The sequence below is a fragment of the Diorhabda carinulata genome, chromosome 1, assembly GCF_026250575.1.
Source record: "Diorhabda carinulata isolate Delta chromosome 1, icDioCari1.1, whole genome shotgun sequence".
Classification (NCBI taxonomy): domain Eukaryota; kingdom Metazoa; phylum Arthropoda; class Insecta; order Coleoptera; family Chrysomelidae; genus Diorhabda; species Diorhabda carinulata.
The window spans coordinates 24,374,311-24,389,869 of NC_079460.1; the positions used below are offsets into that span (position 1 = coordinate 24,374,311).

At 33.4% G+C, this 15,559-nt stretch overlaps 1 protein-coding gene across 1 annotated transcript; it reads left to right on the top strand.

Moving 5' to 3' along the window:
* Nucleotides 1-253: 253 nt before the first annotated feature.
* LOC130904063 (cytochrome P450 307a1-like) lies at nucleotides 254-3,692 on the top strand. The gene is made up of 2 exons (XM_057816597.1): nucleotides 254-647; nucleotides 2,262-3,692. Exons 1-2 carry the CDS (start codon nucleotides 311-313, stop codon nucleotides 3,380-3,382), a joined length of 1,458 nt encoding a protein of 485 aa, XP_057672580.1. The 5' UTR covers nucleotides 254-310; the 3' UTR covers nucleotides 3,383-3,692.
* Nucleotides 3,693-15,559: the final 11,867 nt, after the last annotated feature.

Genomic DNA, 15,559 nt, shown 5'->3' on the forward strand with positions numbered 1-15,559 from the left:
AACGTCTGGAGATGATCAAGTACCGGAGGATGACATAGTGAAACTTATAGGAAAAGAAAAAAGTAAAATATCAATGAAGAAGTGGCGGTAAACATTCACGTGCGGCGCGGCAGTCGCTTAAGTTGCTGGTAGCGGGGGCGTCGTCAACCAATCTGCAAATCAAAGTACTAGCCTGGCACCCCCAGGTGGGGCGAGGGCAAAAGAGAGGGGACCGCCGATTGGTTACAGCGCGCCAAGAACTTGACTAGTGGCCGTCCGTCATAAAGAGGGTAGCGGTCTGTCTACTCACAGTGACCAGTTGTCAGCGAAAATGCTCGTGCTAGTTGTGCTGTGCCTCGTGCTCTCCGTGTGGTGGTTCACTAGAAGGAACCGTAAGGACTTACTAAATTATCCTCCGGGACCCAAACCGTGGCCTTTAATCGGCAGTCTTCACCTTGTCGGTCAACATAGGACTCCCTTTGAGGCATTCACCGCACTTAGTAAAATTTATGGAGACATTTACAGTATTCACCTCGGCTCTACACCCTGTGTAGTTGTTAACAACTTCGATCTAATCAAGGAAGTACTGATTTCGAAAGGTGGAGATTTCGATGCCCGTCCAGATTTTATAAGATTCCATAAACTTTTCGGTGGAGATAGAAATAATTGTGAGTAATTTTTTTATTTATCTCGCGGTTATGATACATAGTTTTTCATAAATATTTTTGTTTTTTTCTTCTAATAATCTACGAATTAACAATATAATCAATAAAAATTGTTGTTACTAAATTGGTGTTGCATATAACCGGTGGCATAAGTTGTTAGTTACGGTTTTGGTTGGAAGAACCCGAAGCTCGTCATTGATTTTAACAGAGCGGAGCATCGGAACCTAATTGTTAATCTCGCATGGTTTAAAATGAATCCCGATATTAAATTCAATCATTGGTTGCGAAAGCAACATTCCCGTTATCGCAACATTCCCAATAAAAACTAAATAGATAAAAAAATGTTATATTCGCCGGCTTGAACTGCATGCTGTCGTGTATATGCATTCCTCGCGAGTGCTTTTAAGAGGTCGAGTGAGTTTTCTACTCGATGCTTTACTTTCTATCATACAGCACTTGATTCATTCATAAGATTGTTTCATTACGTACTCGACTACCGTGAACTTGAACTTGGGATTCTAATGAAACTGAATCTGGTGAATACCGTATTATGTACCTAATATAAATTGCAAGTCTCGTTAAAAAATATTCAATAACCACTAAAATTTATTCAAATATTATATAGTTGTAATTAGTTTTTTTTTTTCGGAAATGACCGTTTTGTTTTTATTAGAAATAGAATTGTTTCACTTGGGCGTTAATTACCAAGTTACGGACCTGTGTTTGAAGAATGAAAAGTAGCAGAGAAGATTCAATAAGTCGATAGAAAACAAGCTTGCTAATGGTAGGGTAGACTAGAACGAATCTTACTAGACTGCATGGTATGTGTGGCACAGGCCCAGGTGTGTATGTGTAGTAGTGGAGGTTCGGTATCGCGCTTCAATGGGGCATTTTTCTCCTTTTCTGTTCCGCAAATAGTCCGTCGGGTTTAAGCAGGACGCGTGCCGTATGCTCTGCCGGCCTTGGTTTTTTTAAATCCCTCATAAAACATTCTATTTCCTTCTCATATTTTCCTAATAAAATTTCTTTCGTAATCATTTTCTTGATTATACTTAGTGAATATAAAAAAAAGACATTCATCATTAAAATGATACTAAGTACCTATTCCGTAAATATACTCTGCTCTTAATAATGAATGTTAATATATTAAAAATTTATTAAAAAATAAATAAATTAAAGATATTACTACATGAAAAAATTTTCCGTTTTGGAAAAAACGCGTTAATACTTTATATATTTTTTTATAATAATCGTCTTGATTTTAGGTCTTTTTTAATTAAAAAAGATATCTAATATCAATTCGAATTGAACATATACAAGGATCTAAGAAGTAAAAAATAAAATTATATGTTTTCATTGATAGAAAATAATCATTATAACAAAACTTTGACCGTTTTCTAAATAAAAAAAACCTGTTTTCTCTGTCTACATACCTCGATAGATGATTATTTTTATCCACTAATCGTGACAGTGTAAAAAAGAAAATATATATGCCTTGGTTAAGAAGGCATACGTAATGATATTTATAATCCATGCATATCTCCTTTTTATTATGAATTAAAAAGCATTGTAACTGTTTTGAAAATAACTAGCTAACTTTGTTATTTTTTGTTTCAGCTTTAGCATTGTGTGATTGGTCGGATTTGCAAAAAACTCGTCGGAGTATTGCAAGAACGTATTGCTCGCCAAGATTTACATCGCTACAGTATGATATGGTCGCAAATGTCGGGACTTATGAAATTTCTACATTTCTGGAACAAATCCAAAAACTTCCCATCAACGAACCAACAGACATTAAACCATTGGTATTGGCAGCTTGTGCAAATATGTTCACCCAATATATGTGTTCAACTAGTTTTTCATACGATGATACGGATTTTCAAAAAGTCGTTAGATACTTTGATGAGATCTTCTGGGAAATAAACCAAGGGTACGCCGTTGATTTTTTACCTTGGCTTCTACCTTTTTATAAAAATCACATGAAAAAAATATCTCATTGGTCAGCTGAGATACGTCAGTTTATCTTGAGCAGAATTATCGATAATCATCGGGCTTCATTGGACTACAATTCTCCTCCGAGAGACTTCACGGACGCTCTGCTCATGCATTTAGAAGAAGACCCGAATATGAATTGGCAACACATTATATTCGAATTGGAGGATTTCATTGGAGGACATTCTGCTATTGGAAACTTGGTTATGATGACGCTAGCATCTTTGGTAAAATATCCGGAAGTAGCTAAGAAAGTTCAACAAGAAGTCGATGATGTGACTGCATCCAGCAGAGAACCAAATTTATTAGATAAATCAGCAATGCCTTACACAGAAGCTGTTATTTGGGAAACTCTAAGAAAAGCATCTTCTCCGATAGTTCCACATGTTGCTAGTACCGATACTGAACTTTTTGATTACAAAATACCGAAAGGTACAATGATTTTTATTAACAATTACGAATTGAATGTGAGTAGTGAATACTGGGAAGATCCAGACTCGTTCATTCCAGAAAGATTCCTATCGCCTACTGGAAATATCGTAAAACCTAATCATTTCATCCCGTTCAGCACTGGAAAAAGGACTTGTATTGGACAAAGATTAGTACAATGCTTTTCTTTTATAATACTTGCGACGTTATTACAAAAATACGACATAAAAGCCGGCGGGGAGATCACTTTAAAGGCTGGCTGCGTAGCAGTACCTCCAGATTGCTTCAAAGTCATTCTCACCCCAAGATCTACTTGATTTTCAGAATAAACTCAAAGGTTTGCAATACGGTGTCTATTCGGCCACCCTTTCTTACTGCTCCGAAAGATATTAATATATCTTCGGTAGTATTGCGCATACCTACCTATTGTTTATGCCTATTTATCTTACATAAAATTTCCAACTGAATTTGAAGACGAGTAGATAATGGGACTCGAGTGATGTCGTTACAGTACAAAGTAGAATCTAAAATCTAGATTCAATATATTTTATATTGAAATTTTAAAATTATTATTACTTTTAAGAATTATGTTTATGTTAATTTTAAGAACAATATATATATATATATATATATATATATATATATATATATATATATATATATATATATATATATTATTTAATTTTTAATACATGTGCGTCACGGATAGGGTAGAGAGAATATAATGTGGGTGCTTCGCTTAACTAATGCCGAGAAAACAATAATTTATTAAATATATTGTGCAATATTTGATAAATATTTTCTTTTTCGTTAACTAAGAGTACTTGCGATTTTTGCGTAGATTTAGGAATATTTTTGAAAATGTCTTTATTTTAAAAAAAATCAGCTGTTTTATTGTGTAATGTTAAAATTTGGTCACTCGAGCCCCATGGAATAATATGAGGTCCAAAGGCTCCAAGCCAAACATCACCCGCATATCAAATCATTTCCATTGTTTTATTTTCGCACATTGTATATAGATCATATAAATTTATTGTAAAAATGTTTTTATAATTTATAACTGTAGTTTTTCCAGTGTTAGGTCTATAATATTATGAGACTGAATAAATTGTGTATTTTTATTAGAAACGTGTTTTATTGCCAAATATTTAGTGTATTTCTTTTCAAAAATTAACTAGTTGTGTGGTGCAAGGTGAAACCACGTACACATCGAGGTTATGCTATATAAAAATAGTTGCTAAAATTGTAAATAAACATTCAACCTCCTACAATTATTCAAAAATAACTTTCATTTTACTCATTAACGATTTCCGTTCATAAAAACTGCAATCAATATCCTAATGTTCCAATTTCAAATTTGAAAAAATAACCGCAACAAACATAGTTGTTACATAAGGTGAAGAAATCAAGAAAATTTTAGATTATATCACAATATATATATATATATATATATATATATATATATATATATATAATTGAAATTTTAGAAAAAAGAAATTGTAATAATAATGATAAAAATCGTAAAAGTACTTTCTATTGAAACAAAACTTTTCCGAAACATTTAATACAATCATCAAAAAATTTTTAAGACCAAACTGTCTCGCATTGAAACCGGTAGTACCGAAAAATCACGTTTTTATCTAATTACATCTAATTACAGGACAGTACCTAAAGGCGCCTTTTCACGAGACGAATTTTGTTGTTGAAGATGAATCAGATTGAGTTCTACTAAAAATTGATCAATCACTCTCAGTATTAAAAATATGTAGTAGTTATTGAATGTGTAAAAATAATAGCAATTTCGTTAAAGCAAGCGCTGAAAAATGTTTTATGTAACTCGAAAAGAAAACGTAAAACGCGACGATTTTTGGTGAGGCAATGGATTTTAAAAAGCAATCAGTGGGAAGCATCGGAAGCCTTATCAAAGAAACTAAACTGGCGAGCAAAAAATCGAGGTCACTTCAGAAATTGCGAATAATTTTAGCGTCAATATTGATAAGGATTAGTAGGCGTTAAAGCAAATTCCTTCACGAGACTTCACAGCTATCATTCGATGTATTAGAGTACGAATTTGATGAAAAATGTGCTTCTTCTTCTTCTTCTTACGTTAGGACTAGGTCCTGTATTTTCATCAAGGGTTTGCCAGGAGTAGTTGGGATGCTGGGGACCAGCTTTCATACCACCTTATAGGTGGTCATCCAGGAGGTCGAGTTGTATCTGATTTCTTTTCCTTTGCAATTTTTGCTAACCGTTCATTTGGCATTCTGTCAACATGGTCTCTCCATTCTCTTCTGCGGCTCCTTGTCCATCTTACTACATTCTGAATATGTGAATGAAAAATGTGCCTTTGCGCTAATTGAACATTCACATTGCCTGTTTTCCAGCTTACTGTTGATTCTTTGTGTAAAACCTAACGATTGCAAAGTGTAGTGATTTAACATTTGTTGCCTGTTACAAGCTGGTCGGGGTCAACGTGTAACTGCAAGAATTATTGGTGCTAGTCTTTGCGGTGTGCAAAGGGTGTACCAGACTGGCCTGATCACTAGAAGACCAGGATCTGGGCGAAAAAGAGTTACCACTCAACGAGATGACCGTTTTTTGGTGTCCACAAGTTTTTGGAATAGGACAGCTACTGCGGTTTCACTGCGAAGTCAGTTGGAAGAAGTGAGAAATGTCAACGTTAGTGAATTGACCGCTAGAAGAAGATTTCATGCTGCTGGACTGTCATGCAAAAGAATGGCTACAGGTCCCCCGCTGCAACACCAGCATCGGACTTCAAGATTGACATTTGCCAGAGATCACGTTCGTTGGAACTGGACTGGAACTGAGTATTGTTCTCAGATGAGTAGTGTTTTTGCCTCACTGGGTCAGATGGACGTCGGCGAGTGTGGAGAAGACCTGGGGAAAAATATGCTGAAGTTTGTATTGACGAGCGTCATCCATTTGGAGGTGGGTCAGTTATGGTTTGGGCGAGAATCACTGCACAAGCTCGTACAGAGTTCGTCTTCATAGAAAATGGCTCCCTAATCTCTCTCGGGTACACTACGAGGTGCTAGAAGACCATGTTATGCCTTTCATGGTTACTATGGGGGAACGTAGCATTTTTATGCAAGATAATGCGATACCACATACAGCCAGAATTATCAGAGAGTATCTAGATGAGGTATATACTAGACGGCTTGACTGGCTAGCCCGCAGTCATAGAACATGTCTGGGACGCGTTGGAACGACTTATCCGCAGACACACACCAGCACCAAGAGCTGTCCAGGAGCTGAGAAGGTTGCTGTTGCAGGAATGGGATAACATCGACCAGAATGTGATCCGCAACTTAATTCAAAGTATACCGCGCCGACTTCAAGCAGTCATCAATGAAAAAGGAGGGAATACAAGTTATTAGTGTCAAGGTTTTTTATTTTGTTCGTTCCATACCTTCCCTAACAACAAAATGTTAATTTGTTGCTTTTTCCGAGTATCATATTCAGCTTACAAAAACACATACAATGATGTACAGTTTGCAAATACTATCTGAAAACGTAAAATTTGAAAGAACATGAAAATTTAAGGTGACCTCAATTTTTTGCTCGCCAGTGTTGTTTCAGAAGATAAAAATAATATAAAAACCATTTGAGAATGTCTGGACAAAAAATTTACGAGCTCCTGGAGAAATAGAGCTGCAAATAACTTTGAGGTACCTGGTTAGGAGGTTCCTTTTCCACACTTGCTTTCATATATCTTTTTTGTACATAATTCTGATTATTTTGATTGTATTCTTCATGTCAGATGTAATAAGACATTTGATGCAATCATATTTGCGATAAAATTCTAAAAATCCACTTTCAGACCCCTTGACGCTCATTTTCTTCGTATTATTAAACAGTCGTACGGAGCAAGAGAAAACTATAATGTTCAACCGAAGATAAACTCGATTCACACGCTTCAAACATGCTTCAACTTGTAAGCGATTCTTCGCATGGAGATTCGATTTGCTAAACGATAAAGTAAGACTTAAACAGTTGATCAAATATGTTGAAAGAAACGTTCTCACGACTATACCGATTCAACTTTTCTTAATCAACTTTATTTGGTCAACGAAATTCGCTTCGTGAGAAGTATTCTATTTGTACGAGGAGTAGGTATTATAGAAACAAGTCTTAAAACTTTCTATTCTCATTTTACTCGATTAAATAGAATAAATCTGAAAAAATCAAAATGGCTTTTGAATATATAGTGCAAAATGAAGTAACAGTCTATTTTTTTTTTGTATACACGAGAACAAAAAAAAACTTGCTGTCTTTATCTAGTTATATAACGAACACCATTTTATGATGTTTTATATGTAATGGTGGAAGGATAATTTTGTCGCAAGCTACTATATTCTACTTTCTAGAATCCATATTATCTCTCAAAAACCAGTTTCTTCTTATACAATATTCTAGTTTAGCCACAATGTGTCATATAAATAGACATATAAATCAGGGAAATTTAGTGCAACCACTTTATTCATTGAGGAGAATGTTTACCATTTTTTAAATGATACAAAGCCGGATACAACTCAGAAAACACTCATGACGCAAATCACTAACCAGTTTGCAAAAAGTAACAACATTTGTATTTGAATGTGGAGCTAAAGACGGGTCAACTGGTTGCCAACCAGTTGGCAACGGTTAGAAGAAACTCGATCTGTCGATTTGCTTCCAACTTGAATCACCAGCCTCTCAAGAGATTCAATAGACGAAGATTATTTTAGTTTCAATTTGATCACTTGAACAACTTAGTAATTGTTAGTAAACTTAGTAACTATATTTGATATTTTTTTATGTAAAATGCAAGAAAATGAACCTTATTACACTATATTAGTAGTTGGAATGATGCCTGTCGTGTAGAGATGCCTGTGCATATTAATCTTGAGCTGTAGGTTGTAGTGTTCCGGAAAACGTACCTTGGTAGCTGCTTTAACAGGCCTAAATTTCTCCAAAAAAAGGAGTCCCGATCAATTGACGTGCTGGGCGTCTATGCTATAAGCTCTCCAAGATTCTGGATCGCCTATAAGTCTATAATTGCTCTCTTCTGAATTGAGTAGAGCATCCTCAGGGTGTGCTTGGAAGCCGAGATCCAAATGTGCAAGCCACATTCCAAAAGATAGACGAATATGATAGTTTGTACATTCGCAAAAGAAGTTTGGACTGGATTGTTGGGTTCAACGTATTTTTTTATATAGTTAAACTTGAAAAAAGGATGTAGAATAGCTCCTGACACTTTGTTTAAATGAGGAAATGAATATGTTGCTCTAATACAATTGTTTATTTAAAAAAAAGTGAAGTATTGTTTGCAGAGGGCAGAGACACTAATTAGTTGGTAAGCAGTTGGTTACTTAAGTCACTTTTGAGTCTAGTTTCTTTTTAATTGCTCCGTGTGATTAGTAGTTATTGTATAGTTGAATTGAGATGTATAAACGCCAGTCGTTTATTTGACGTACCCTTCAAAATTAGCAACATTTTGTGAGAAGCTTGTTCCTTAGATGTCTCATTTCAAAAGGATCAGATATATTTTTAGGTACTGAAGAATCAGTATTGGATGCTAAACCCAAATATTAGAAGCGAATAGAAAAGAAAAATATAAGAATAAAATATCTGACGAGAAAATTAATGTCGCTGCCCTAAAAAGAGGGATGCTTTTTGTGATATTTTTCTATTAAAACTTTGGGAAGTCACTTCATTTTTGTATTGATAATTATTTGTTCGTTCAATTACAAAATCGTAGTTTGTATTTTTCCAACTCAAATTTATTTAACACATACTAGCTTTTACCCGCGACTTCGCCCGCATCGAATCCATTAAAAAAGTATCAGAAATCATTATAATAGGAAAAGAACGAACTCTGTAGCTATATTAGAACCTGAGATATAGATCTTTGAATGTAGAAAAATTGCCAAAAACCTACAAAAATCCATAATTCCACATTGAATGTCCGCGCCTAGCTCCTCTTCAACTCAACCGATTTAAGTGATCAAACACTCAAAAGAAAGAAGGTGCTTCAGCGAGTGTTCTTAAACCAAAACGAAGTCTCTATCTTGAATAGAACCTGAGGATAGAACGTATGTATGTGAAAAACTCCCATAAGTAATGTACAGGGGGAAATCGCATTTGAGTATAACTTGAGAATGGTGAAAATTAGATGAAATCCGATGGTTGATGGCTGATCTGAGCATCAATACCTTTCATTGAAAAAAAAAATTAAGCAAATCGGTTGGGTAGAACGCCTGAATGGACTCGGAATGGAAATCATCAATGTTTTTAATATATAAGATTTTACTTTGAATTGACTAGTTTTTTTTCAAAAACGGTGGAATAATAAAAAAACACGATGTCTCAATACCACACATATTTTATATTAAATGGTTGCGGTACGAGGTTGACAAAGTACAGATGTTGAGTGTGATGTTAAAATGTGTAATTGGATAAATATTATATTCTCAATAATTTACTGAAAATCGAAATTTTATATTTATAGTTCACCCTTGACCTATCCTATTATTCGAATATTCGAAGTTTTCATTTCCGGAGATAATATTCAATCATGTTTTCTATCAGTTTGTTATCGATCACTTTTTAGAATAAATCAATAATTCATTTCACATTCTAAATATAGAAAGTATCTAATAAATAATGTCGGTTTCCAATGTTTGTTTTATCAAATAATTAGCATTAATATTCGAATTATCTGACAATGCTAGGTCTGCACTAAATGCTAGATGCGGTAGGAGATCCATACCACCAAGTTCTCTAATAACTTTCGTATTATATGGTTTAGCGTTGTCTTGTTGTTTCAGTTAATAAAACCTGGATATTTCTCCTAAAAAACCTCATATATTTGTATCAGTTTTCCACTTTATACCTCAGAATTGATAGCTCGACCATTTGGAACAATTCCGAAGTAAAATTAACTTCCATAAATCCACTAGGTACACAACAAGACTTTTAGCGTTGGGTTCTGGTAATTACCCTTTGTGTAACCACTGATTTTCCACCTTCGGTTGTTTACTCACCTCTCATCAACGTTTCGCCTGACTCTCGATTAATTCGTGTTGCAGAGAGAGTGAGAGAAATTCTTTATAGACATGAAGGTTCATTGTAATTGGCCCTGATATAACAGTTGTTCCTGGGAGTTGTTGTTCCAGTTGTTCCAGAGATGGGGTTGTAGTGATAGGTTTGTGTTTGCGTTGCCTAGGCTGAAAAAAGGAAATAAACGGACGACCAAACGCCGTTCGAGGCTTAATAGGAAAGCGGGGAATTGGAGGGCGGGTATTATACCCTCTGTATAAACATTTTTTACTTGAATAAAATGGAGATTTACAAAACAATACAAGAAGTAAGCCTTCATTTTTCAATACCTTTTTGTTTCACCAAGTTTTCACCGTTTAGAGATTTGTAAATTTTCGCTATTACCAAAATTTGTACATTACTATAACGGATTAATTTTATTTTTTTAATTAAATTGCTCTATTAAATCATTCATGCAACATTTATTCGGTGAATTTACTGAGAGTTGCAATTACCACACAAATTATGAGTCTACTAAATACCGTTCGTAGTGATGTTGACATTGGTTAATTTATAAATAAAAATAAGATTATGTGAACATAACTTATACTTTCTAATGCTACCAGTCAATAGAAAAATACGGTGTGGCAGTCATGGTTAATTAAACAATACTACAATAGAAATAGAAAATAAAATACAAAGGAAAGGTCCATTATATCATGACCTAGGATAAGTTAAATATTATTTGTACATTATTATATATATGTGAACTTTATTTTGATTGAGAATATGACATTTTTCAAATATACCATTACTCTATTATTTTTTACAACAACAAAAATTGTTGTACTCATTTTGTTATTGCATATCACACTTTCTCTCTGATCAGCGCACTTCCAATCTGTAAATATTATTCAATAAACAAAAATACACATACACACAATTATGTGTCATTATAAACATCGTTTTCAGTAATAAAATTCGGTATTTATTTTGATATTTCGCAAAAAATTGATAGTAAAAGTGTTTAATATTCATTTGAATTACACTAGTTTACAAAATTGCACTTTTTGATACGAGACTGCGCGCCTAGAGGGTGCCAGTAGTGCGTTGGGTATCTAGATATCTTGTCTATGCACGTCCCAAAACACATTATCATAGTATTTGTGATGTAGTGCTTTGAAACGAATTTGTCAATCTCAAATTTCTCTTTAAATTGAAAAAAACTCCAACTGAGTGCTATAAATTGCCTATGGGGACAATTCTCTATCTCGTGCACTTGTTTTTGAATGGTGTACGGGCTTTAGTGAGGACCGAGCAAGGAAATCAAACTTCAAGATAATTTTGATCGTTTAGTTTTTTACATTAACCAGTATCGTGATGACTGATTGAGCCCCAGAGGGTCAGACTGTCAACCAGACTCACCAAAGAAGACTTCCAGCACTGCTTCGATCAATGGAAAAAAACGTATGGAAAGGTGTGATGCGTGGGGAGGGGAGTATATTGAAGAGGTGCATTCGAGTGTAGAATAATTTTGATAATAGAACCCTTTTTCGTAACCAGTCTCGTTATTTAATAGCGAGACCTCGTATACCACAATTATTTATAAATGCGTCAACCTACCTTTTTAAATCTAAGATAGGCGCCTTCAAAAATGGTAAATAGTGAAAAAAAAATAATAGTAGGATGAACTCATTGGAAAAGAAGGGGAATATGATGAAAATGGAAGGAGAAATAAATTACAGGCGATGTGAGTTCGGGAAGTGGGAGATAGTGGGTTTTTAAGAGTAAAAAATGTTTTATCTCGATTTCCTGCAAAACTACGAATCCCATGGAAAAAAGTTAAATGACAGAGTTGTAGGTAATAAATAGTTCTACAACTTTTCTATCAAAATTTTTTCACATAACCTCAAAATTTATGTGAAAAATCAATCAATCAATTTCAAAAAAAAAATCGAAAATCGAAAATGCCAACAAAGTATACTATGCTCTGGTTAATGGATTCATAAATAAGAGAGAACTGTGAAGTAAACCAAAAATGACAGTATTTCAAACTATATTTATTTATTTATTTATGTATAAAATACAAGCTCCAGAGATGAAACCTTTGAAAATAATAGAAGAAATGATAAAAAAGGATAAAATTAGAAGAATTGCAAAAAATACCAGTCACCGAATTCGTTGAAACAAGGCAATTAGCTGGTGGGTAATTCAAGACAGGTAAAAATAGTTTGGCAAACCAAAAGGAGCAAAAAAGAAAGAGAGATGACGTGTTAAGAAAAGTTTTGACAAAGGTGAAGACATGGAACGAAGTAAAGAAGGTTGCTATGAATAAGATTAAATGAACGAAAATTGTGAATAATTGAGTTATTAAACATTTTAAATTTAAATATTTCTAGCCTCACATCCTTAAAGATAGAAGAGAAATAATTAAAAAATATGATATAAATTGGATAAAATATGAAATAAAATTTTTATTATTTGAGCTTGAAAATTTAATTGAATAAATTTTATCAAAGTTTTTTAGATCTTGTTTATCATAACAACTGATAATTTATTTTGTTTTACAATGATCATTTCTTTAATTGTTACTTTTTGATAATTCGAGAGAGTATTTTGTTTTAAATACATATTTTCTGTTTTGTTCTTATTTATGTAATGCGGTTTATGCATTTTTAATATATTCGTGACCATTTATCCTATTTCCAGACATTGCATAGTCATTCCCATATAATTTTTTGGACAATTTAAACACGGCATATAGTGAATAACATTTTTTTGTATTTTTAATTTTTCTTTTCAATTTTGAACATAACGAACATGTATATATTGTAAGTAAAAATATTTTACATGAATATTCCTCTGTTCTATATATAGTGTGTCTATATATTTGAAAACTAAGCTCAATTTTAAGTTTACATGATGTTTCGGTTTCGATCAAATGGACAATCTGCATAAATAAAAACATAGCATAAAGCATAAAAATGAAGAAAAAAATCCTTTCTTTCATATTTTATCCAATTGATATCATATTTTTTAATTATTTTAATTATAATTCTTTCGATAATGCTTCTAGGCAGAAGCGAAACGTGAAGATAATAAAATAAAATAACTTTAAATAAGTTTATTGGGTTTAATGACCCAAGTGCGGCCCTGAGTTTAGGGTAATTAAGACAAAACATTCTTAAGGAATGGCGCTTATTATGCATATAACAAAAACCATTACAGAAAGTACTCACGTACAAATATGTACGAACATAAAGTATAATTCTTTTTAAAAAAAAACCGTGTCAGTGTATCACTAGATTGACACGTTTAATAATTGTTATTATATAATATTACACGATTATATGGGTAACAATATTTATAAGAGTCATATCTTGGCTTTGACATTGACTTTAATGATGGAAACATTTTTTCTTCTTGAGCACTCCGTGATTATCATCTTACCGGCCAAACTGGATTTCGGGAAAAACTAGTTTTGCCTAGGACAAACTAGTTCTTTCATTCATCCAAAGCCTGATAAGATAAACCAGTTTGGTCTAGGCCAAACTAGTTGATACTAAACATCATATATCTAGAAAGTCAAAATAAATAGATAAACTGAATAAAATACTCCGTAATTCGAAGAAAAATAATCATTTTTATTAAAACAATAATGATTCGACGTTAAAAGATATAGATAATTGGTTAGGTTAGGATAGGTTAGGATATTAGGTTATGGAGAATTGGTAATAAAAACAATCATACTATAACAAATTGTAGAGTATAATTGCCTAGCCTAACCTTATTAATAACACATTATAATGAGACTTTTTACTTTCACCTTGTAAAATTTCTGTCAACAAATTTTCGGTAATTATTTAGTTTAGGTTGCATACGCCCGATTTTCTTGAAATTTTAGTACGTTGTGGAGGAAATTATCCTGTTTAATTTAATATATATAGGGCTCGGAAATTATCCCTTCAAATACTTTTTCGAGATTGAAAATTTAGATAGGTTAAGTTAGGTTAGGCTCATACTCAAAATATTGAGCGACTTTGGCGAGATATTCGTGATAACATACCTCGTTATGGACGAACTAGATTTCATTATAGTCAATATTTTGGGTAATTTCTATTTGAAAGACATTATTCATATTCAAATAGAATTGAAGCATTTATTGAAGAAATGTCACGAATGTATCGAATAGAAATTGATGATTATTTGTACGTACGTACGTAAATAAATGATTATTGTTAGAAATTGATTTGTGTCATTACACTTGTAACAAATTATATTTAATGCTGGAGAGAATTGGGGGCGGGTGTTAAAAGATAGTCTAAATTTTTAACAGACCCAAATCCTCTCCAGCATCAAGTATTTGCAAAATATCAATTATTTAAGATAGTGTACATTTTCCAATGTTCAAACCATAAAAACTATGTGGAGGAATATTTTCCGCGCCCAACATATATACATATTCTTTTTTATCATAAAAAACTGTATAACATACTAAAATTTCAAAGAAATCGGGCGTATGCAACGTAAACTAAATAATTACCAACTTTTCCCTCCATTGTTTTTAGTATGTTTGTCGACTTAACGTTGCATTGAAGAAAAAGAAAAAACTTTATAATGATGTGTAATACGTTAACTTTTAATTTTAAACTGCAGTCATTAACTAAATTACGTTACGCACTGGCAACTAGACGCAAAATATGTTTAAAACGACGCTACAAGTCCTGACATGTTTGCTCAATTGGTTTGAACTAGGCCGTACTAGTTCTTTCTAGTGTGCGTATACGTATCAAAATCAACTAGTTTGACCTAGACTAAACTGGTTTATCCTATCGGGCTTAGAACAAACTAGTTTGGATAGTTAGGACCAAATAGTTTAATCCAGGCTAAAATGATAGCGAACCCTCTAAAACATCGTTGTTATATCTTTAGTTTCGATGAAAATATAAGCAAAAAAATTGAAAGTTGGATTTGGATTTTACAATTATTATTTATAAATATCAGTGGTAGTTGAAATTACGAGGGTGAATCAAATATTAACAAGACTTATTTTTTAAAATATTTATTTTGATTTTAAACGCACAAACAATCATAGTTTATTTTTCTACATAATCTCCTGATTTAGAAACACATTTTTCCCAGCGTATAGGTAATTTTTTAATTCCTTCCAGGTAAAAAGAGTCAGGTCGTGTTTCTAGCCAATTGCGCACATATGCTTCAACCTCATTATCGCTGTGGAATTTTTGCCCTCCCAAAGCTTCCTTGAGAGGACCAAAGACATGGAAGTCGCAGGGAGACAGGTCTGGACTGTATGGAGGGTGTTCCAGTGTCTCCCAACCCAGTTGCTCCAATTTTTGTACTGTCAGGGCTGCCGTATGGGGGCGAGCATTGTCATGGAGGAGAATCACTTTTCTCATTGGAAGGTGTCGTCTTTTGCGGCGATATGCAAGTCT

Bases quoted from the DNA above. Each gene is read 5' to 3' on its own strand.
- LOC130904063 (XM_057816597.1), top strand. From the start codon at position 311: ATGCTCGTGCTAGTTGTGCTGTGCCTCGTGCTCTCCGTGTGGTGGTTC. The intron at 648-2,261 runs GTGAGTAATTTT...TTTTTGTTTCAG, and splicing joins CGGTGGAGATAGAAATAATT to CTTTAGCATTGTGTGATTGG.